The 21710-nt window shown below is 56.6% G+C and overlaps 1 protein-coding gene across 1 annotated transcript in view; it reads right to left on the reverse strand.

Annotated features, from left to right (window-relative positions):
* The window catches only part of CACNA2D2 (calcium channel, voltage-dependent, alpha 2/delta subunit 2), a 207649-nt gene that overhangs the window by 40979 nt on the left and 144960 nt on the right, over positions 1-21710 (reverse strand). Inside the window, exon 3 of the mRNA XM_009891300.1 lies at positions 8575-8634. Within this exon, the coding sequence (XP_009889602.1) occupies positions 8575-8634 (60 nt within the window). The remainder of the gene's footprint in view (positions 1-8574; positions 8635-21710) is intronic.

Below are 21710 nucleotides of genomic sequence, written 5' to 3' on the forward strand. Positions count from 1 at the left end.
CTGCGACACCGTGCCATCCAGAGCCGGTTGGAGCCAGTGACAATTTATTGCAGGAAGGAGGGACGGAGCGCTCAGAGATGCTCTAGGGAGATGCCAGGGGGTCTCCCAAGAGGCAACACAGGGCCCTACAATTTCCTCTCCCTAATATTTGTTTTTTAAACCATGCTTGCCTTCTTCACGTAATCCTCTCTTCCTCCTCCTCTGGTCCACGTTAAACCCAGCACCCGGTCTGTGTAAATAGCACTGATATTTCTAGAGCCTTTCAGAATAAATACCAATATAGAAAACAAGGGAGTGAAGATGTCGAGGGATTTCAGGGCAAAACATTGCCCCCATCTCTTGCAAACGAGCCTGCAAAAAGCACTTGGTGAAGGGAGGCAGACGCTGGGTAGCTGCTCCTCGATGATGTGTCAACTGCTGCCCATTTTCTCGTGCCGTAATTGCCAAACGGCATCTGCGTAATGGCACTGCAAGCGCCGTGCTGCTGGCGGATAAGCACGGGGTTATTTCAGTCTCCCAAACGCTCAGTGCAAGTTAGGGGGGAGTTCAGTGCAATGGCAGACAAACCCGCAAACGCCGCTGAAGCCATCTCCCGGCCTTCTCTGGCAAAGCCACTGAGCAACCACTATGCCTGCACCAAACCTCTGTGGTCCGGTGTCCCCGGGCAGCCCCTGGCCAGGGCTTGACCCAGGTGGGACCTCCTGAATGGGGCTCCAGGGATGCTGCACGCTGGAGTCTCCCCGGTGACCGCACGTCCTGCTTGTCCCCCTTGAGCCCTCCCCACCAGTCCCGTGCTCCAGTCCTTCACCGATTTTACAGCAAAATGCCACGCAAAAAGCTAATTAATGAAAGCAAGCTGTGAGTGTCTGGAGAGCTGCAAGCTGGAGCCTTGCCAGCAGCTCAAGGGAGGACCCTGCTTCAGCACAGGGGTCCCTGGCCATGCGCCGGCAGACCAGGTTTGAGCCAAAGCCCATGACAAGGAGGAGCACGGGGGGGTCTCAGATGGGTAATGAGGGGGACTCCTCCCACCACCCCCTGCACAGCCTTCTCCAAGAGCGCTCAAATAGGTCTTTTTTTCGCCTAAAACAATTTCAGCAACTAAAAATAACATTGGAAAGGTCAGCGCTCTGCTATCTCGCTGCAGGCCGGTGATGTCAGGACGGAGGGGTGCTGGCCCAAACCTCTGAGTCAGTGGCCTAACGAGGTGGCAATCAAATCACGTCATGCACACAGCTGCCGCTGCCCCAAAAAAGCCTCGGAGCTGCCGGTGGCACATCAGCTCCTTGCTCCAGCCCGTCCAGCCGGAGCACGCAGCCAGCAGGGACAGAGCAGAGAGCCCACGGCTCGCTCTCCCCTTACAGCTTTTCTATAGGACCACCTGAGCTGGCTAATCCTTCTCCCACCGATCTATTGTGCTCCGCAGGATCACTCGAAGTCATCTTGTAAGGGTCACCCTGTTGATGGCGTACCCTGGGGACGCTGCTATTTTGCAGGTAGCTCCCGCAGCACTGCATTGATTTTGGTCCGTCTCAGCCCTCCAGCTGCAGATTTCCTTTCTCCGAGCGGCACGGGTGACCCCTGCGGTCAAGAAACCTCTTTCAAGATTTAATTGGCTCTGGAAAAGCCAAATCCTGCAGTGGTTTGCCTTCCAGGCAGTCAGGAGGAACTCGGAGGGCAGTGGGGAAGATGAGCTGGATCCCAAGCTGGCACCTGCCTGTTTCCTGGCCACTGAATGGGGCTGGTGGCAGGGCCACCATCCCAGCCCGCGGCGTTCTGACGTGGGGACAAGCCAGGTGACCAGGACCTGCACCTGGGCAATTCAGCAGATTGGGAGAGCAAGAGGGAGTTGACGAACCCACACAGCATCGACGGCTGTGCTCACAAGCCCATCTTTCCTCTGCCTTCAGTACTTGTAATGAGCAGTGAATATTTAGGGAGTTCTTCATGTCTCTGAACCATTAAGCACACAGAAATAGCAACAGATTTTGCTTATAGTTGCACCTTTCGTATGGAAGACAGCCTGTAGTGTGTGATGCAGCTCCCGCACCTCCCATTGCACGTCTGTGCCGAGGGCTGGGTGGCATCCGGGGACGAGCAGGGGGACACAGTGCGTTCCCACCGCAGCGTCGCCCCTGCCAAGCCTGCCCGTGGTGGGAGGAGCGGGATGGGACTGGCCGACGGCCATGCCTGAGGACAGGTCCATGCTGGCCAGTTTGCCCTAGCTGGCAGCTGGGGCGGGAGGTCCCAGCTGTGTGAGGACTCACCCCAAGGTCGCCCAGTCCCGCAAGAGGCACAGCAGCCTTCTTGGCTGTGTAACATGGCAAAGAAAGTGTTTCTGCAACAGCTGCCATGGGGCGGTGTGAGGGCCACGGCCAGGGACAGGGTAGCAAAAAGACGGGATGAATTCCTGGGTGAAATTCCTACCTGCAATCACAGCCACTCCTGGCTCTGGGCATCAGAATAGACACATCTGGTAGGGCCCAAACCTTTTATTTCCACCAAGCTAGAGCTATCCTTGTCCATCAGTGTCATGATGAATCCTTCCCCAGTCCCCGGGAAGAGGAAAATATTCATGGTTAGCCCCAGCCACCACGGGCTGTGGGATGGACCCAGGACTGTTCTGGTGCGCACCATGCCTCTCCTGCAGCCCTCGCCAGGTGAGTCCCCTCACATCCCACCCAACGGCAGAGGCCACAAGCATTACACTTTTTTTTTTTTTTTAAAAGCAATTTCCTCCCTCTGCCTCTCTGACAGAGCTGGGGAAATATTTAAGTGACCCGTCAACAGTTTTTTCATCTCCCCGAGAAGATGTTTTATCTGATCATGCCTCACCGGCTGTCCTTCTTTACATGGCATCTCCCATCCGCTCCCGCTCCTTCGAGCCTGCCTCGAACGAGATGCGGCTGCCTCTCCCCCCCGCTGTACCCAGGTACCATGGGGACGCCAGCACCCGTGCAGAGCCAGGTGGGTGCTGGGGACCCCCTGCCCTGCCAGGAACGGGATGGGATGGGATGGGATGGCAGCACCAGGAGGAAAGCCAACAGCACTTGCACCAAACCATCACACCCACGAGACCACCATGGGTATCCCGGCTGTCTTGCAGAGCCGGGCGGGGGGCGTTGAAGGGAGCCCCCTCGAGCCCTGTCCTTGGCTTTTAAGAGGGAACAGCACCAACACGGGGTTTTTGTGAATGATTTTCTTGTTCTGCTTTTCGGCCAGAACAGCTCTACAGCAAGGTTGGTGCTTTAACACAGTAATTCTCCGAGCGTAATGAAAGCTGACATTATATCAAACACAATAAAGACTCTCAGTTGATGGAGATCATTCCTGAACACACAAACCCATTAAACTGAAAAAAAAAAAAATATCAATTCTACACACTTGCCAGCCAAAAGAAAATGTGATTTGTTATCTAAAAGGGGGTTATAAACACAGCTTCAATGCACTTTCTGTGCTGTAATGAAAACTGGGTTTGAAATGGCAAGACGACTGCAAATTAGAGTATTTGATTTTATTTTCTAACTTTTTAGGTAAACCTTCTACAAGGGCAAGTGCAAGGTTATGGTGACGATCTTTCTGTTCTCGGCCGATAAGTAGGATCTGTAATTAAAGGCGGAGAAAAATGAAAGGGGGATAAGGAGCTGGCGTTCGCCCTTCTAACGCCGCTTTGAACACAAAGCCCTGCCTGCTTCGCCGTGGCAAACCCGTAGAAACAGCCGCCGGGGGCCCCGCACGGCGTGGCACGGCCACCGCTGCCACCGCAGACACGCACCGGGCACACCGCGGTGGCGCCGGATGGTGCAGCTGGTTGGCCGGACCCCGCGCCCGTAGGGATGCTGCATCCAGGGCTGTACGGCCGTGGAGGGGCATCCAGCCGCGCTGCCGCATCCCCCCGCTTTATCCCTCACCTTTCTTGGGCGGTCAGGAGCGCAATCTCCGTTATTCCTCCTGTCCTTCCCTATTTGGCAAACAGCGATCCCGTTTTCCCTGGAGTTTCGTTTCTAATGGAGCTTGAAATTATCTGGGCTTTGTTATTTGCTCGCGTGCTCGCAGGCGAGGGGTTATGGATGGAGGCAGCGGCGTGGGGGCTGCCCGTGCTCCCTCTGCCGCCTCCGCACACGCCGCCGCACCCCAAAGCCACCCGTGCTGCGCCCAGCAGTTAAACCCTGCCGCCAGCAGCTCTTACATCCACACCTCAATGCATAGCTATTTTTCTTTCCCAAGGAGAAAGGGCCTGCTGGGCTCTGACCCTTCAAACACCCCTTTCCAGCACCCAAAAGGTGGGGAGAGGCGGGAGGCAGGGGGGGCAGCAGGTGGACGAAGAGGGGAGCTTCCCAGTGCAGCGACGGAAAATGCGGCGAGGAAGAAGGACTGGGAGAAAAACAACAGTAATAAACATTTTATGAAGCAGAAAATGGCTTATAAAGAAGTCAACTTTTAAAGGCAATTTATATAATCCTGCCAAGCGCACATAAATGCGGGGATGGCTCTCTGCAGCGTCGGAGTGTCCCTTAAAGGGACAAATAGCTCCGGCCGCCCCAGCGGACCGACAGGCAGTGATGATGATGCCCTGGGATGCATTTTGCGGCTGGCGGCGCAGATCTGTGCCTTCGATGGCATCCCCCGGGTCAGCGCGGCCTCTGCTCCCACACACCGTGGGTTGCAGCACGCCCAAGCCCCACTGACGGCGCTGGGTCGGGGCTGAAGGTCTGGAAAAGCACTGGAAAACCCAGGAGGAAAGCGAAGCATGCAGTGGGAGAGGAGCTGGGAGAACACGGAGCCAGCTGGGGTGCCTGACGTGCAGCACGGCGGCTTGTCAGCGCGGATGGATACAAAGGATGGCAGCAAAAACCTCCCCAGGACCTTCCTGCGCTTTTATAGGTACATTTTGCAGGTGTCTCGCCCGAGCGGGGTCGCAAACAGAGGATGTAAAGCTAGCAAACAGCATCGCCGTGCGGGCTGCAGCCCTGGCACCTCCACCTGCCGCCAGGGATGGTCAGCATCGCTGACATGGTGGGGGGACACGGCTGGGGACATCAGGAGCAGGGGGACAGCCCTGATGGGCCTTGACGGACAGACCCCCATGGCTCTGCGCAGAGCGGAGCCGGCCTGTGCCGGTGGACCCCCTGCAGAGCCCTGGATGCAAATCTGGAGGCCAGAAGCTTCTCACTGGGAAAACTGGTCGGCCAAGCCGCTGCAAACTGGGAGCTTTTTGTGGTCTCTTATTGAGCCAGTGCCAGGTGGTCCCAGTGCCCCATGGTGGGAGCCTGCCCTGTGGCAAGAGCACCCAGCTCCCGCCTTCCTGGGGCTCTCTGAGCCTTCGCCGGTGGGTGAACCTGCATCCCCAAGAGACCCTCGCTGCGCAGGTGGGGAAGGGCATGGCCTGTCCCCCCTCCAAATCACCACGGGTGATACGACAGCCCCGTGCCGCAGCCTGCCCTGACGCCCACCCATCCCTGCCCACCGTGCCACCCCGAGCAGCCACCCAGCTCTGGGGTGAAATGAGCCACAGGGACAACGTGAGGGGGGTATCCTGGTGCCATTGCACCAGGGACCTCGGGGCTAAGAGTGCTTTTGGCCAAGCAAAGTGCTCTGGGGACACAGGGGGACATGGCCCTGGCTTGGCCTGGCCAGGAGATGGGGGCGGGGGGGGCTGAGGGTGGGCGAGGACAAGAAGCAGGCATGGGGCAGCAGAGCACGGGGCAAGAGAAGCGTTTTAGGAAGGGAGAAGCACTTTGCAAAGCCCCCCCGAGGCGGGAGGCTGAGCTCAATCCCTTTGGCAACGCCAGCACGGCAGGTGTGCAGCTGGGCAAGGCGGGAAAAAAAAAAAGGAGAAAAGAAGAAACTTCCCCTGTAGAGCTGGGTCATGAGCGGCCACTGGCAGCGGCCTCCCAGCCGCTCGGGTTCCTGCTCCTGTTTCCTTTTCCCCCGGACTTCCATAGCAACCCATCTGCGGCGAGGTTTAATGGGGCTGCCATTAGCACTAATGCAGCGCAAACACTCAGCATCTGCCGGCGCGCCTTCGGATGGAAACACAAAAATAACCGCGCTCGCTGCAATCTATCATCGACTCCGGCGCGAGGTTAGGACGCGACACGCCGGGAGAGGAGGGGAGAGCTGCGGCCAGAAGGAAAAAGCCGCTCAGTAGGGGAGGGAGGAGAGGAGGAGCTGGAGATGCTGCGCTGCCGTCTTCCGTGCCTGATGCCTGTGCCAGCACCGGCAACAAGCCGGGGGCGGCAGCAGAGCCGGTGTCACGGTGCTGCCACACAGGTCTGACCGTGCCCTGCCGTTTTATGGCCGAAGGATGGCAAAAGGAGGCTGAACGCTGGCAGCAAGAGCCATTTACGCAGCCCCTCCATCCCTCTGCTCTGCCTGGGAACCAGGGCTGGCGCAGGCAGGGCTGGCGCAGGCAGGGCTGCCTGCTGGGGGGAGAGCAAAAGCCCATCACCCCGGGTGCCGTGCGCAGAGCCGGACCAGTCCATCAAGTGTCCCAGCCGGGTCTGGGCTGTCCTGATAAAAGCTGCGGCAAGCTCTGCGGTGACGCATCGCTGCACATTGTTTCTGGGTGACTCGCTCCTAATTACCTTGATTAAGTGGTTGCAAACAGTGCTATTAAAAATATTTTTTCTACGAAAGTGGATTTCTGAAAGGTTTGTGCCATGAATGGCAAAACAAGCCAAGAGCTCCCCAGCGCTACAGCCTTTCCCAGCCTGTTTTGTATCCCGACTTATCCCCCTCGCAGCAGAGGGGAGCTCGGTCTGGATGGAGAGGGAGCTCTGCGGCTGCGGAGGAGCCCGGAGCAGGAGCGCCGGCAGCTGCCCATCCCTGCAGCCCAAGGGACGAGCAGAAGCACTAAGGACTGCTTCAGCAGGCAGGGACCTTGCTCCAGCTCTGCCCGCCCTGCCCATGTCACGGCCACAAGGCACCCACCCCTGGGCACCAGCCCAGCATGGGGACACCACCGTGTCCCCAGGGTGTCTGTGGCCAAGCTTTGGGTGCTGCCCAGGGATCAGCTGCCCTGGGGCTCCAGACCCCAGAGGACAACACAGATCAGGCCAGCACTAGGGATGGAGGTGCGAGCCCATGGGAGATGCTCACTGCTCCCCCAGCACTGCAGCCTGCCTCCCCTGGAGCCCTGAGCCCGCAGCCGCGGGCGTCCCGGCAGGCTGGAGCTGCCCCCGGGAGCTGGCGAGAGGGTCCAGCCTTTGCTGTGCCCCCGGGGACAGTGACCGGGGCCGCAGGCAGCATGGAGGCAGAGCTCGCTCCAAGCACTGGGAGGCACCGGTGTTGGCATCAGCCTGTGCCCACACCAAACCTCGTCATCCTCCTAGCCTCCCCTCCATCGGCCTGCCAGAAAGAGGTGACAGTAATTTCGGCAGCACTCCCATGCAGAAAGGTCTCGGTGACCACCAGTGACAATGACAACAGTCTGCTGGACGGGAGGGCCAGCGGGGACATCTCAGCTCTCCTTAGCGAGGATGCATCTGCTAAGGAAGGGAAGGCCCCTGCGAGCTCAGCCTTTCCATGTGTCTATGGGACACAGCTCCTGTGGGAATGAGAATTGGCCATGAGCATGTGGCAAACAAAAGCCAAGCAGCTCAAGACCTTGCCTCCTCTGCTGCTTCTCCTGCCTCTTCCTCTCCACATCAAACCCTGGTGACCATCACCATCGGCAGAAGGGTCTGCAGGAGCGGAATGTGGCTCCAGGTCTTCATCTCCTCTCCTTCCTGAGCGGATCGTGGTTGCAGACAGAGAAGTACCCCCCAAAACACACCAGCAAGGCTCAGCAGGGGGGCTGTCCCCTCAGCGACTGCAGGGGGTTCCCTGGGGCTGGGCAGGATCCGGCCCGACCCGGAGGAAGGTGCTGGGTGGCTTAGGAGCATTTTTTATTGTAGACTCCGTTTGCACTGGAAGGAAAACAATCTTTCCTTCCTTTTGTATTATTGTTATAATTTGAGAGCTTTTCCAGGCAGAATCCTTCAGGTTCCCGCTGAGTGCTATCACCGCCAGAATTACAAAGTCAAATGCAATCATTAAACCTGCGTCTTCCCTCTCCCAGCCCAGATTGCTCCTTCCCCCACAAACAGCCCCCGCCACAACTGCTGGCAGCTGCCACGGCTGCGCCGGCGCGTGACCACAGCCGCTGCCGTCACCCCACGCGGGACCCTGCTCGGCCCCAAACCCGCCAGTCGTCAGAGATGGCCCGGGGGTGAGGGTCCCCTCAGCCCCCACAATCTCAGTGTTTAACCACCAGCTTGACCTTCACCTCCTGCCTTCTCCTTAGGGAGCGCACTGGAAACAAGCTCAAAATGACTTCATTTGCTCTCGTTAGTGCTGGCAGGCGGCGGTGCCGGGGCTGCCCGTGTGCCAAGCAGCGTGGCACGGCCAGCGGTGGCTCACGAGGGAGCCGAGAACATGGGCAAGGAGGGAAGGAAGAGCTGAGGGATGGGAGCGGGGGTGGGACGAGGAGCTGAATCCTGTGCTAGGAGTCATCCCCGAGGCCGATGCCTCCACAGAGCTCAGCATCCAGGAGGAAATGGGGTGGGAATGGCCAGGTCATGCGCGGAACCTTACCCGGATGTTGTCCTGCCAGTGGTGAGCCTTCTGGAACTTCTCCGCCGCATTGGCCAGTCTCTGCAAAGCAAGCCGGAGAGGAGAAGTGAGCTCAAGGAAAGCAATAGGAGCCCGGCATGGTCCACGTCAATGCAGGAGCATGGGTGCTGCACCAGTTCCCTCCTTTTTGGGGATCTCCTGGGACCACAACATCTCTCTGCTACGCAAGGAGGCAAGCATGTGGGCAGCGATGCCTGGAGAAGGATGTCCCCAGGCACGGACAGCCAGTGTTTCTGTTTGCTCCTGCCATTCACAGAGTTACACAGAATCACAGAATGGTCAGGGTTGGAAGGGACCTCTGGAGATTATCCAGTCCAACCCCCCTGCTCCACCAGGGCCACCTACAGCAGTGGCACAGGACGGTGTCCCGGCAGGGTTTGAATGTCTCCAGTGTGGGAGACTCCACCACCTCTCTGGGCAGCCTGTGCCAGTGCTCCACTACCCTCAAAGTAAAGAAGTTCCTCCTCATGTTCAGATGGAACTTCCTATGTTCAATTTTGCTCATTCCTGGAGCAAGCCAGTGTCTCCAAAGGGATTGCTGCCACTTGAACTCCATCAGGGCTGAGCCATCGCAGCTTGGCGGCTGCTGGCGTTACCGCACAGGGCAAGGGCTGAACCCGGATCCCTGCGCCCACGGCCACCAGCTCTCTGCAGGGTAGGGCGGATCTTTAAAGACGAAAAACCTTTCAAAATACCCCAGCGCTGGGTCCCAGAGGTGTACAGCTCTGCCCACACGGATTAATCTCTTCAGGTGTCCATGCCCTCCTTCGCCCCGTTGCATATACCCAGGGCCATCGGCTTGGTGGCACTGAGCCCATCATGCCGAACACCAGCGCTCCCAAGGAGCTGGGGAGCAGGAGAGGAACCGGCTACGAGAGGCAGCAGCTCTGCCTGCAACAGGGGGCTCCGGGGCTGAGCTGCCTGGCCAGGTCTCACCCAAGGCTGGGGCAAACACAACCTTCTCCCACAACCTTCTCCCACCAAAGCGCGTGAGGGTTCAAAGGAGACCCAAGCGTCTCCATCCCGATGGCTCTGGAGGCAGCGGGCAGTATGGGCAGGCTGCTGCTCGCCCTGGGGTGGCCAGAGGAACCAGGGCTTGCCGGAGCAGGATGGGGTGATGCTCAGCAGTGGGGTGGCCTCGCTGGGCTCGGGCTGAGCCGTGAGGGGCCTCAGCAGCACGGAGAGTGCAGCAGGGCAGGGCTGGAGACCAGGCGTACTGGCGGCACTGGGAAGAAGCTGCAATCCGGCCTTTAACGGTGCCAAAGGGGACAGACAGGGCAAGAGCTCCAGGCTTTCCAATGGATCCACTGCGCAAAACGAGCGACCCAGACCTTTCCCTCCATCCCTCAACCAGACCCAGGCCCCCGGGGGTGCGGGGATTAGCAATCCCATTGGCACCAAAGCCCGTCTGGAGGTAGCGTGGTGCCCCGATCCAGCCTGCGGAGCTGAGGGCCACCCGGACCCTTGGGTGCTGGGCACCCTCGCTGCTCGCAGGAGCACGGGCTTTATCTCCGCAGCCTTGTACCACTCAGCACAGCCCACCCACCCCGCTCCGCACCAGCCCGTGCCTTCACAAGGCTCCTGGGGAATACACACCACAGAGGTCTCAGCTCCAGGGCGGAGCGGCTAATCTGTACAGGGTTAATTAGCCATGAGGCTGATGAGGCTGTCGCAGCCCAGGAAGGCTCCCTTGCCACTTAGTGGGAGATGCACCAAGCAAAGACATGCCTAAAGGCAGGCACTGCTGTATCGCCGGCTCCTTGGTTCCCTGCATCCCCCAGCGGGGTGGGACATGCTCTGCTCCACGCAAACGATGCCAGCAGCCAGAGTGCGGGCAGGGAGAGGAGCCCAAGCCACCTCCAGCCCCCCAAAGCAGCTGGGAGGAGGAGGAAGGGTCACAGGGTGACATCCTGGGCCAAACAACGATCACAAATCATGGCCTGGGGAGCACCACACAGACACACATCAGACTCCCAGTGGTATTTCATGCCTGACATCCACACTGTGAACCACAAATCCCAGAATAAAACAGCACTTCTTTGCTCAGTGGGGACCCAGCATGCTGGTGCGGGTCCATCGGGGCAGCGGTGAAGTCCAGCTATGTCCCTGGGTATTTATTTCGCCAGGGCCTGGAGAGCACACATGCACGAGATAACTGTCTCCGGAGAGGTGGGCAGGAGCCTCGGGCACAGCCGTGTGTTCCACAGCCACCATCTCTGCTGTCACCAATTCCTCTGGCGCTCCCGCCAGCACATAGGCATGCAAAATGCCTCCACAACCCTTCTAAGCAGATGCTTGAGGGGGAAAGGAAGCCTCGAGGCTTCATGGTGTCTCCTCCACGTGCCCCCACTGCCTGCAGGAGAGTGGCAGCACCCAGCCCAGCAGGACCTGGGCGACGACAGCGAGTGCTATATTACGAGGAGCACAGCAAAACACAGGTCCTCGAAAGTAAGGCAATGAACGGTGAAAGACATCATACATCTGGCCCTCCCCAGCTGGAGAACGCCGCTTGTTCTTATCAGATGTGGGGAAATGCGTATCCATCACCGCATAATCTCGGCACACCCACTGGTCGAAACTTTCTTGTTTAATCTTTTCTCTTTTTCTTTTTTTTTAAAAATCTTGATTTCCAAATCAAAGCGCTTGCATCCAAGGGCAAAGATCAGCTATCAGCTGAGCATTGAAGCGAAAGACCTATGGCTCCAGTCGCAGAGAGAAGAGAATGGGAGACAACGCGTGGCTGGAGAGAAAAGCCAAGTAATGTCAATTTTCAGGGCAGTTTTGGGGGGAGTCACCGGCACAGCCACAGCCCTGCCTCCCCAGAGCCACCTAGAAAAGCTGTGGCCCAATTCTGCACCTCAACCCCCTCAGGCTTTTGCGCTCTGTTTATATATCGAGATGGCTGATTAAAGGTGAGCATTTATTCTGAGTCGCATTTAAGGCAGCAGTGATGAAATATGCATTTTTCTATACTTGATAAGAGGGTGTTTGTTTATTATGGGCCGGGGTAAGATTTATGGACATCTTTAACTATTCATCGCCTTGTGCCAAGTGCCTGGAGGGTTGCAAATGGTGCAGTAAGGGACGGCTACACCCAGGAACAACGCTTCGACAGAAGATATTTTTCGTCTGGAAAATGTCAATTCGTCAAAGTCGATCCGGACACAACTTTGTTTTTTTTTTAAAAAATAAATCCAGATGTTCTTGTTTGATAAATAGCACGTTGCAGGGACGGGGGAGCCCGCAGCAGGATGGCACAGCCATAGCGGGGTGCCGTGCCGCCTCCCGGCCACCGCCGGCCACCCACCCCAGGAGAAGTGCCCCTGGAGCCTCCCAGCTGCTGCTTCTGCAGTGTTTTCCTTGCTAAAGACATTTTGGTCCTGCGACCAAGATAGGGATTGGGAGGAGAGCGGGACCAAGCAGGCAGCCATCCATCCCTCCTTTGCACGTGGTCATCCTCTGCCTGCCTCCGTCCCTGCTGGGGGACACTCCTGGAGCGATGCCGCGTCCGGGGGCTCCCGTGGGAGCAGCCCTGGCCCATCCCATCCCTGGCTGGAACTGTGGCCACAAGGACGGGACCCCTGAGGGGGCTGTTTAGGACAGCTTTGCTCACAAGCAGGACCTGGAGTTGTGAGTTAGGGTTGGGAAAGTGCTGTTCCTCCGGCAAACCCCCCCGGACACATCTCCCTGGGAAAGGTGACGGGTCTCCCCGGAGCCACACGCTGCTGCAGGACGTCCCCATTAATGCCAAATGAGTTCATCATGAATAATGTTATCGTGATCGATACAGCTCGCGGATTATTTCTAATCCTTAATAATGATTAAACCATTATTTTTCAAGTGTTACAGATCAATCAGTCCATCTCAAGGTGCGCTGCGTGCGGGGACTGCGAGATGCCTGGGATGCAGGCAGCGCTCCGGGGAGCCGGGCAGGGGTCCCATGCCCATACAGGGCAGCCACCAAAACCTCCCAGGCACTTCAGACCTGGGCTGGCCAACTGTGTGGTTCCAGCAGCAAGAAAAATGAGAGGAATTACCAAAAATAAAACATGGGTGTGAAATACCTGCAAATCCCCAGTAGGCTCTGGTGCAGGGACTGCCCTGGCCGTGGCACTTTAAAAAGTGCGGTTCTTTCCCCAGAAGTCACTGAGGGCTGAGGACAGGAGATTTAAAGGCTAAAACCGCCGAATTGAAATGACTCCGCAGGTCATAAAAGGCCAGCAGGAGATTTGCAAGGGATTGGAGATCCTGGCGGCGGGGTCTGCGAGGGGGAAGGTGCTGAGCGGGCTTTATCGCTCTCCGGCCTCTTTCGTATTCTGCACGGCGCTCCTCTCCGTCTCGCTGCTCACCCGGGCAGATCCATCAGGAGCTGCCTGCTCGGTGCACCGGCTCGCCCAGGATTAAGGAGCCTCAGGGATGGCACGGACTGGGGACGGGCAGGCGGCGGCAAAGGCGGCATGGTCGGGTGCGTGCCCTCCCTCCCGAACGCCATGCGGGAAAGGAGAGGGGAGACGAGGTGGGTGACATTTGGTCTGCCTAGAGCATGGCACATCCAAACGCACATCCACATTTTTCCTCGCTTTGCTCCAGGACCTCGCTTTTCAGCCTCCATCACCCACGAAGTCACCCTCCTCATCGCCCCTTCTCCCCATTCGCACCGGGGGCTCTCCTGCGTTGCTCTAATATTTTTGCACAGTGATTTTCCAAGGGAAACCGGTCCAACGCTCTGCTAAATCTCTCTTCCCAGCCCCCACGTGGCAATAAACGTGCCCTGGCTGCTCCCACCTCAGTCAGATCAGTGGGTTTAACATGGGAGGCAGTGGAGCAGAGACCAGGGTGGCACAGGGAAGCCAAAGGCCAAGGTTGGATTTATAAAACAGGATTAGGGCAAACACCCTGCGAGAGGAGACCCAGCAGCCCTGGGTAGCGGCAGCAATGCCACCCCTGTCTCCCTAGCCTCCCCACGGGATATCAAGCGCCCCACACCTGCGCTGACACCGGGGGATGCTCCTCAGGGAGCCTGGGATGGTGTCCCTGGGTTGTCCCGGCAGCTGGTGAGGAAGGGCCCAGCAATGGCCTGGCACGAAGCGGCGGCGTGTGCCCAGGGATATTTGCTCTGAGAGCACGCTGCTCCTGCTAAGCCTTCATTTAACTTCCCTCCGTGCGGCTGTTATCACCCTCATCTCGGCGCCTTCCCCGACGGCGGGAAGTGTATTAACCTCCCGCACCTGAGCGCACAGCTGGAAGGGGAGATCTTTGCTGGAGATTAAAACAGCCCCGTACTACCGGGCCTGAGAGGTCCAGGCAGCATCTCATCATCCCAGCCCTCCTCCCAAAGCGAGGAAACACAGGTGAAAGGTTAAGCCCAGAAGGTGAAAAACAAACACACACGACAAAGCCAGGCAGCAACCCAAGCCACGGGCAGGAACGCCCCCCGAGAGTTGGTTTTGCAGCTCTTCCTCCTCCACAATGAAGGAACGAGGATGGCACAAGCCCTTCCCTTTGGCATCGACCCCCCCTCTATGGACAAGGCACCCTGAAACCGCATCTGTCACTGCAGAGCATCCATAAAGGTGACAGCCCATTCCCTGTGCTTCACACGCCTCCATCCTGGTCTGCCTGCGTGCAGCAGAGCAGAGGGCACCTTCTCACAGTCCCATCTCCTGCCACCAGCTCTGGGGTACCCCCATCCCCGCTCTCCCTCTCGTCCCCATCCCCTCCTCTCCCCATTCACTGAACTCGCTGCACACACCCCCCCCTAAGCAAACCCTAACGGCACAGCGTGCACGCCAGCATCAAAAAAAATGATCAACCAGCGACAAAAGATGACAACCCCCGTATATACACATAGGGAATATAAATCTTGAGTAAACACAGTAAAGCAGCGGAGCATCTCATCCTGTAATAATCTCCGAGACAGTTGATCCCAGGGCTCTTATTACCCCCGCAGCCGTCATCTGAAATCCAGTTGGCAGTGGGCTCAGCCACGGCGGAGTATTGATCAAGGAGGCAGCTTCAAACATGCTGCTGCGTTTTTCTTTCAAAGCGCTAACTTGTTTGTCAATAACTCCCTCGGCCGCGCGGAGGGATAGGGGTGGCCGGAGCCTGTCTCTCCTCCTCTCACGCCCGGATCCAGCCCATCCCCGGGGGAGGATGGAGCTGGAGCTGGCACTGGCTGGGAACGCTCTCCTGCCTGTGGGAGGGAAAATTAAGCCCCAGTGAAATGCAGACCCCACGCAGGGCAGTGGCACAGCCAGCACTCGGCCCTGGGAGCGTGGGACCACCCCCACAGCCACAACTTCCATCACTTTACTGACCATCTCAGTAACTCCCGGCTCTGCAGGCCAGCAGCGCGTGGCTCTTCTTCCCCTGACAGCCTCTCTCTCCGCTCCTTCTCCTCCAGAGCCACAACTTTTGCTGGTAAGAAACACCATCACCAGTCCCAACAGCCACCGGGAGGGGAGGAGTGAAACACCCCAAGCAGAGAGGTACCCATGTGTTTGCAGAGGAGGGGGGAGGAAAAGGAGAGCATTGCTGGCTGGGGGGAAGTTCTCCTACTCTGAAGTATCACTCAGGCCTCCAGACCAGCTTAACTGCTTGCAAATGGAAAAGCACCAAGGGCAAAAGGACAGTGCAGCTAACCAGGCATCCCGCGGCAGCCGAGCCTTCCCGGGCATTCTCCTCAGCTCTTCCAACCTTGGAGAAAAGCCCCTTCTTCTCCTTCTCCCGTTGTTTCTGCCCTCCATGAGGGCTGATGTTTGCTTTTCAAAATCACAAGCAGCTCTGTCCCTGCTCCCCATCGCCCTGACTGCTCCCCAGAAGGGGAGGAGGAGAGCAGGGGGGCCTGTGCCCCCACAGGGATGCCTGTCCCTGGGGACCAGCAATAGCAAAGCCTCAGCTCAGCTGCTCAGACCCTCCCTGGCTCTTGTTTTGACCAATACAATGCCAAATAACCAGGGATATCTCCATCCCTCCTGGGGGAGGCAGGGTGAGCAAGAGGGTGCAGGATCTGTCCGCACCTCCCCCGGCAGTGAGATGGAGACACGGGATGCAGGATGGAGAGATGGGGACAGGCACAGGCAGGCTCGGGCTCTCACCGCCCCCTTCCCCTGCACAGAGCCAGCACAGGGGCTTCAGCCACGCCAGCGTCGCCGCTTCCCGCATCCTCCTGCCTTTCACCCTGGACGTATGGCAGCAAAACCTGCTCCCACGTTAGCTATGCCTTCAAACCATACTGCTAAATGCCATCGCGCTTAAGCCCTGCTGGAACGTGCTTCTGCCTGGTTCCAGGATGCAGCCAAGCCAGGCACGCTTGCCTCCCCTGGTCAGGACCTGAGAGAAAGCACTTTCCTCCATCCCCTTTGCCATGCTATTTGCAGTCACGATACCTTTCTGCACCTTCTACCGTTGATAGAGAAGAAAGCAGGCTCCTCTGCTCTGAGATCCCAATATTCAGCCAGAGGAAGAGCCGAGCAGGAGGCTTCAGCAGCCCCGTGGCAGCACAGCTCCCCATGCTGTCCCTGCCCGGGGGCACCGGGGCTGTCCCCCGCCAGCAGGGCAGGGCAGGAACGCCGCTCTAAACAGCCACACTCCGCCACGCAGCTCTGGAAAAGGCAGAGGTGAGAAACTAGAGGATGTTCCCCAGCAGGTCCAAACTAGGGCAAACACCGCACGGCTCTGAGATAGGAGAGACGGTAACGGGGGATGTGCTTGGCCAGGCCAGTGCTCTGACAGCAGGCACTTGCTGGGTCTCAGCTGCAGGAGAGAACTCCTCTGGTCTTAGCCTGATCCAAACTCATTCCTGGGGCTACAGGGTGATGGAGTTGTTCAGCAAGCTGCCATCAGGACTCTCGCATTCAGTTCGTTACTGTCCTCAAGAGGAAGAAGACTCAGGACTGCACACCAGGTATCCTTTTTTGCCTAAAATTTAGGGACTGTTTGATGGCGAGAAGAAAACAAAGGATGCAAGTGGCTTTTCAAAGACTGTCCCAGGTGATAAATCCAAGCCCAGCAGCTTTGAACCGTGCTCATGTCACACCTCTTGCTCTCTTCTGGAGCATCAGCTCACGAGATGAACAGGGTAGAGAAAGCCCAGTCTGTTCTCGACAGAAGTTTCTACCACTTCCACAGTAGTCAGATCAGTTAAAGCCTAACTAACTATTCCCTAACCAAAATTCCGGCTGGCAAGGAAGAAAGCCTCTCTTGGGATGAAGCTGGAACAGTGATGGCTGGTTCCTGGGAGGCGCTGAAGGGCTGGGGCACCTCGGCAGCACCCCAGAGGGGCGATGGATACAAACCACCCGACAAACACGGCTCCAGCGCTGTTTGTCATACGTGTCCCAGCAATGCCAGGGCTGCCCAGCTTCGGGGCTGCCCATCCCCCTCCGAGCCCCCCCCGGTAATTGCAGCACCACTGCTAACGAGAGGGCTGCCAGACACACACCCCCCTAAGCTAACAGCCTGCCAAGCGCTGCTACTGATGGCTCTTGTTATCACCTGCTTTGGGGACAGCAAATGCCAGGGTCCTGCTGTGTGCTTGGAGGCACCGGCATGGTGTGGGTGAGCTACTGGGCACAAACACGCATCCCGGCACGGTGGAGTGGGTCTGCTGGAGGTGTGCCATGACGGGGAGGGCTTGGGGACTCTGTCCCCAACCGTTCTCATTAGCTGGGTGACGGGCGGCTCGCTGGCTGCACAATAAGCTTTCAGGCGACCAGAAATAATCCAGGTCAAGATGCATTTGCTAAAAGGTCACGGCTGGGGAAAGGTGATCGTGGGAGGTCCACCAAGCTGGGGAGGAGGACACGTTGCTGCCCTGGGCTCCTTCCCTTTCCTCTCCCTGCTGGCTCTGGGTAAGCAGTGGGCTTGGAGGGACGCAGCTCCTGCGAAGGGATTCGGGAGACGGCGCCAGTACAAGGTCCGAGGGCGGCCTCAGCTTCTGTGGTGTCAGGAGGGTCAGCAAATATGTTAGTTGGCATCTCAGCCCGCTGCTCCAGCCCTGTCTCCTCCCAATCCTTCACTCCAATGGCGCTCCCTAAACCACACTCAAATAATGTGTGGAGCTCCAGTTATGATCATCAAGTAGGACTTGTCACAGTTCAAAATCCATTACAATAACCACGAGGCATTTCAGCAGCAATTATAAGAGATATTTACTCTTAAAAATCAATTTTATTTAGAGCTTGGGGGGAATAGTTTTTTAAAAAAAATAAAGCAAAAAAAAGGAAGTGATACAGCTTACCACTTGGGCAGAAGAAAGAGGAATTTGTCCAGTTGAATCTCAGCAGCCAGAGTCTCCAAAGAAAACAATAATCCTTCCTAATCCTTATCCTCCCTTATTTTGGAGAAATAAGTCCCATGTCAAGGAGAGAAAAAGTTCAAGGAGTGTCTCCCCTCCCCAGCCAGTGCTCCACATGGTACCAACAACGGAGAAGCTCCCGTGAGATGCAGGAGGGCATCCCTGGGAACCCACAGCATATAGCTAGCCATCATGCCCACATCCCGGTGGTCCCCCCGCTCCCCGCTCCGTGGGGATGAGGCCTTTTTGTGCCTTTGAAATCCTCCCCTTCAGCTCTTCGCCTTTCATTCAAGCGGACGCTGTTCGAAAGTTTTCACTGGAAACCACTTACAATCGATTTATTTTAAGGCATCACCTCTTGCTGTGCTGTGATGTGTGAGCTTTAAAAAGCACCTCGTTTATTATCTGCTGCCGCGTGGGGATTTCCATACGGCACATCACGCCGCAGCAAGAGCTCCTCTGTTATTAAGTTTTTATGGTAAGGCATATTTTCAGCACGCACAAACCTCGCCAGAATGCACCAAAACGTCACTACCCCGCACCCCCAGCAAGCCCCAAGAGGAGCCCCCAAGTTTTCCCAGCTTGAAACCCTCTGGAGACACGTGTGGTGTCCTCCTCGTGTCTCCCAATGCCACCAGCAATGCTCCCGCAGCCTGAGAGGGGTCAGGAACACTGATCAGTAACTCGGGCCCCGCTATCACTGCTATAGAAATGTGACCAGAGTAGTTTCAATTGCCAGTTTAAAACAGCAAAGTAAAGCAACTGCAATGCAAAAAATTCCTGTAAAGGGCTTTTTAGTGGTGCTTTGCCCTAAAAAAAAAAAACCCACACTGTAGTTAGAACCCGCTTTGCTCAAACTTTCAGAATAATGGCAATCAAGCCCCAGCAGCTCCAGGCGCCGGGGGAAGTTTCAGGGAGGTGGAAGTGAGCGAGCTCAGCGGGTCACCAAAGGGCTCTTCCCAATGTGACAGCTCACGGTGATGCCAACACTCATCCATCTACCCCCAGCACTCGGGTCTTCAGGACCCATTTCCATCCCTTTGGGACATCCACCTCCACCCTTTCTGCATTTTTTTCCATCCTCTTCTGCCACGGGAACAATGCTGACAGCACCCAGGTGGAGCGCTCAGAAGGTACCAGGACTTTGCCAGCGCCCGTGGCCAGCACTGCACGCAGCCCGGGAGCAAGAGAGGTGCCACAGCAGAGGGGGAATGGCAAACAAAGAGAAGGAGATGAGACTGAGCAAAGAAAAGTCACTATCAGAAGGGTGAATAGCGCCCTTAAAGACCTGAGAGGAAAGTACAATGAGCGAAGCCTCCCAAGGAGGACCCACGGCTTTGGATGTTGCCAGCAGGAGCGGACGGAGCAGCAGGACACGAGGCAGAACCTCGGGGAGGAGCTGGGTGGCCTCTCGGGACTCACCCATCACTGCAGTTTCACAACAATTGCACAGAAAGATGGCCTGACAATCTATCAAGCAAATCCTATGCTTCCTTTTGAAAGTCCGTCATTATGAATTTACACAATAGGAATGTAAGCAAAACCTTCTGGAGTTTGGCTTGGCCCCCGAGCACCGGCGATGCCGGCATTGCCACCGCGCCAGGAACACTCCCACCCAGCAAACAGGGAAAACCAATGAGCTGCCCGGGGAGGTAACACACAAATTTCAGGCCATTTCTCTCTCCTGACCTTGTTTTGCCAGGGCAGTTTTTCCCCTTTCCCGAGAGACACAGGAGAGTTGGCTGAGCCGTACTTTGGGCCGATTGGATCATTCCCACTCTTCTCCCCAGTGTCCAGGTTTGAGAAAGGATCGTGCACCCCTTTTTGAGATCAAGATGCTCGCTCACCCTCTCTTGGCCCTTCAGCCTCTTGCTCTTCAGCACAGCTCAAAGCTCAAGCTCTTCAGGCTTCGTCACTCTTTGGCAAGATGTCCCAACGTGCTTTCCCACTCCCATGCCTCCTTGTTCCTTGCCCAAATCCCCATGCAGTATTTCCCTTCAGCACCCACCCCTGTGTTGATGCTTACGGACCATGCAACAAATCCAGGCTGCTGTGCTGATGGAGCGGGATTGTTGTTGCTTTGGTTTTGACCTCCATTCACCTATTCTCTCTTGTTTGGAGCCTGAAATTTAAGTGTTGTTAGACTCTGCATTTTTATAGCACAGCAATCCCAACTGATGACCCAGCTTCTTTGTTGTTACAATAAAAGAAGGAATCAAACGGCAGCAAACAAGCACCATGGATGCAAGGGGGTCTGACACCCACCCTTTTCAGCCCAAGCCCTGGCAGAAGATGCCTTCACCCCACGTCTCTCCATTTTCTGGCTTCCACAGACGTTCCTTTAATATAATTTTTCCAATGAACTTCAATACAGATCCACTCCTGACTCCACTATTGTCTTTTCATTTCTTTCTTTCCTTCTCTTAGTCCTTTTGTAAGGACAGCAATCTCACCTCCCGCTGCAAATCCGGGCACGTAGCTCCTGCCCAGCAGATGTGGCCCCAGAAAGCATTGATGCTAATAAAGCCCTATGTAATGAGAGCTCGGCTCCCCCTCCCTCTCCTTTGGTGAACACGATTGACTTCCATTCTCACGGCGAATAAAGAGCTGCCCAAGCCTACGCAGAGGGACTCAAAGTGCATTCACTCACCACTGTGCCCATGACTTGGGCTACGTCTTCCCTCATTTCACCTGAGATGTGTCCTCACTGCAGACCAGCCCACCTAAAGAACCTCTCCCTTCCCTTTGGCGCAGGATTTCTGGCTGTGCCGGCCGCCGGCTTGCTCCGGCAGGGCTGGAGACCCTACCACCCGCTCTTGGGGTCTGCATTTCTTGGGAGAAATCACTTCCAGCTCAGTTTTTTCTCATTTTATGGCAACGCTGGCCTGATCCCACAGCTCCCCAAGGGCAGCATCACTGCTGGGGAACCTGCAATGCTCTTCCCTTCATCCAGCTCCAGGAGCACATTTCGGCATTACTGTTAAACCCAAAACTCAAGGCAATTTGACACTTTGTTTTAAAGACCAAGGTGGGGGAGGAGAAAGCGCAGAAGAGCTCCCCTAAGGGAAAAGCCATCAACTGGAACAAGATTTCAACAACTACACGTTTCTTGACCTTTTCCACAGTCGTATCTTTAATGTTTCACGGACGGATTTGATAAAAAGAAAAAATTAATAAAATAGATTTCATTTTTAAAAAAAGGTCAGGACATGTGTTAGAGGGAAAAACTCATTTAGGTCCCTACCTGCCGCCTCCTGGATGCCGAGGAGCCCTCCCCTGCCTCCCACCCGGGGCACTCCAGCCCGGGCATCCATCTCTCTGCCTTGATTTTCATTGCGTTCGGGCTTTGATCTCTTCTGGACTTTTCCTCCCCCTGCCAGACATGGAGTCAAGAACCATAAGCACTCGGAGATGCTGACAAACGCTTGGGAGCCACCAACGCCTGGTGGGATGTTGCACATCTAACCTGGAGAGGCAGCCAGTGAGCTGAAATGTGGAGAAGATGCTTGTCCAGGCTCCAGCAGAGCTCTTCCACCTGCTGCTGCTCAACCTGGGGCCCAAACTCAAATGTACAGGTAGATTTTGGGGCTGTTGCGATGCCCAAGCCACACACAACACAACAACCACCATCTGCACTCTCTTGCTCACCATGATGGCCATTCTCATGGCTCTTGCACCCACCCTACGGACATCACTCCTCGCCCCTGCCTGTGGACACCAATATAAATCCCATCAGCTGTGTTTGTCAAGAGCAAGCAAAGCAAAATAAATCCCCAAAGAACAGAGCCAGTTCCTGCTG

Source organism: Charadrius vociferus, unplaced genomic scaffold, assembly GCF_000708025.1.
Source record: "Charadrius vociferus isolate BGI_N301 unplaced genomic scaffold, ASM70802v2 scaffold758, whole genome shotgun sequence".
In the NCBI taxonomy this organism is placed as follows: Eukaryota; Metazoa; Chordata; class Aves; order Charadriiformes; family Charadriidae; genus Charadrius; species Charadrius vociferus.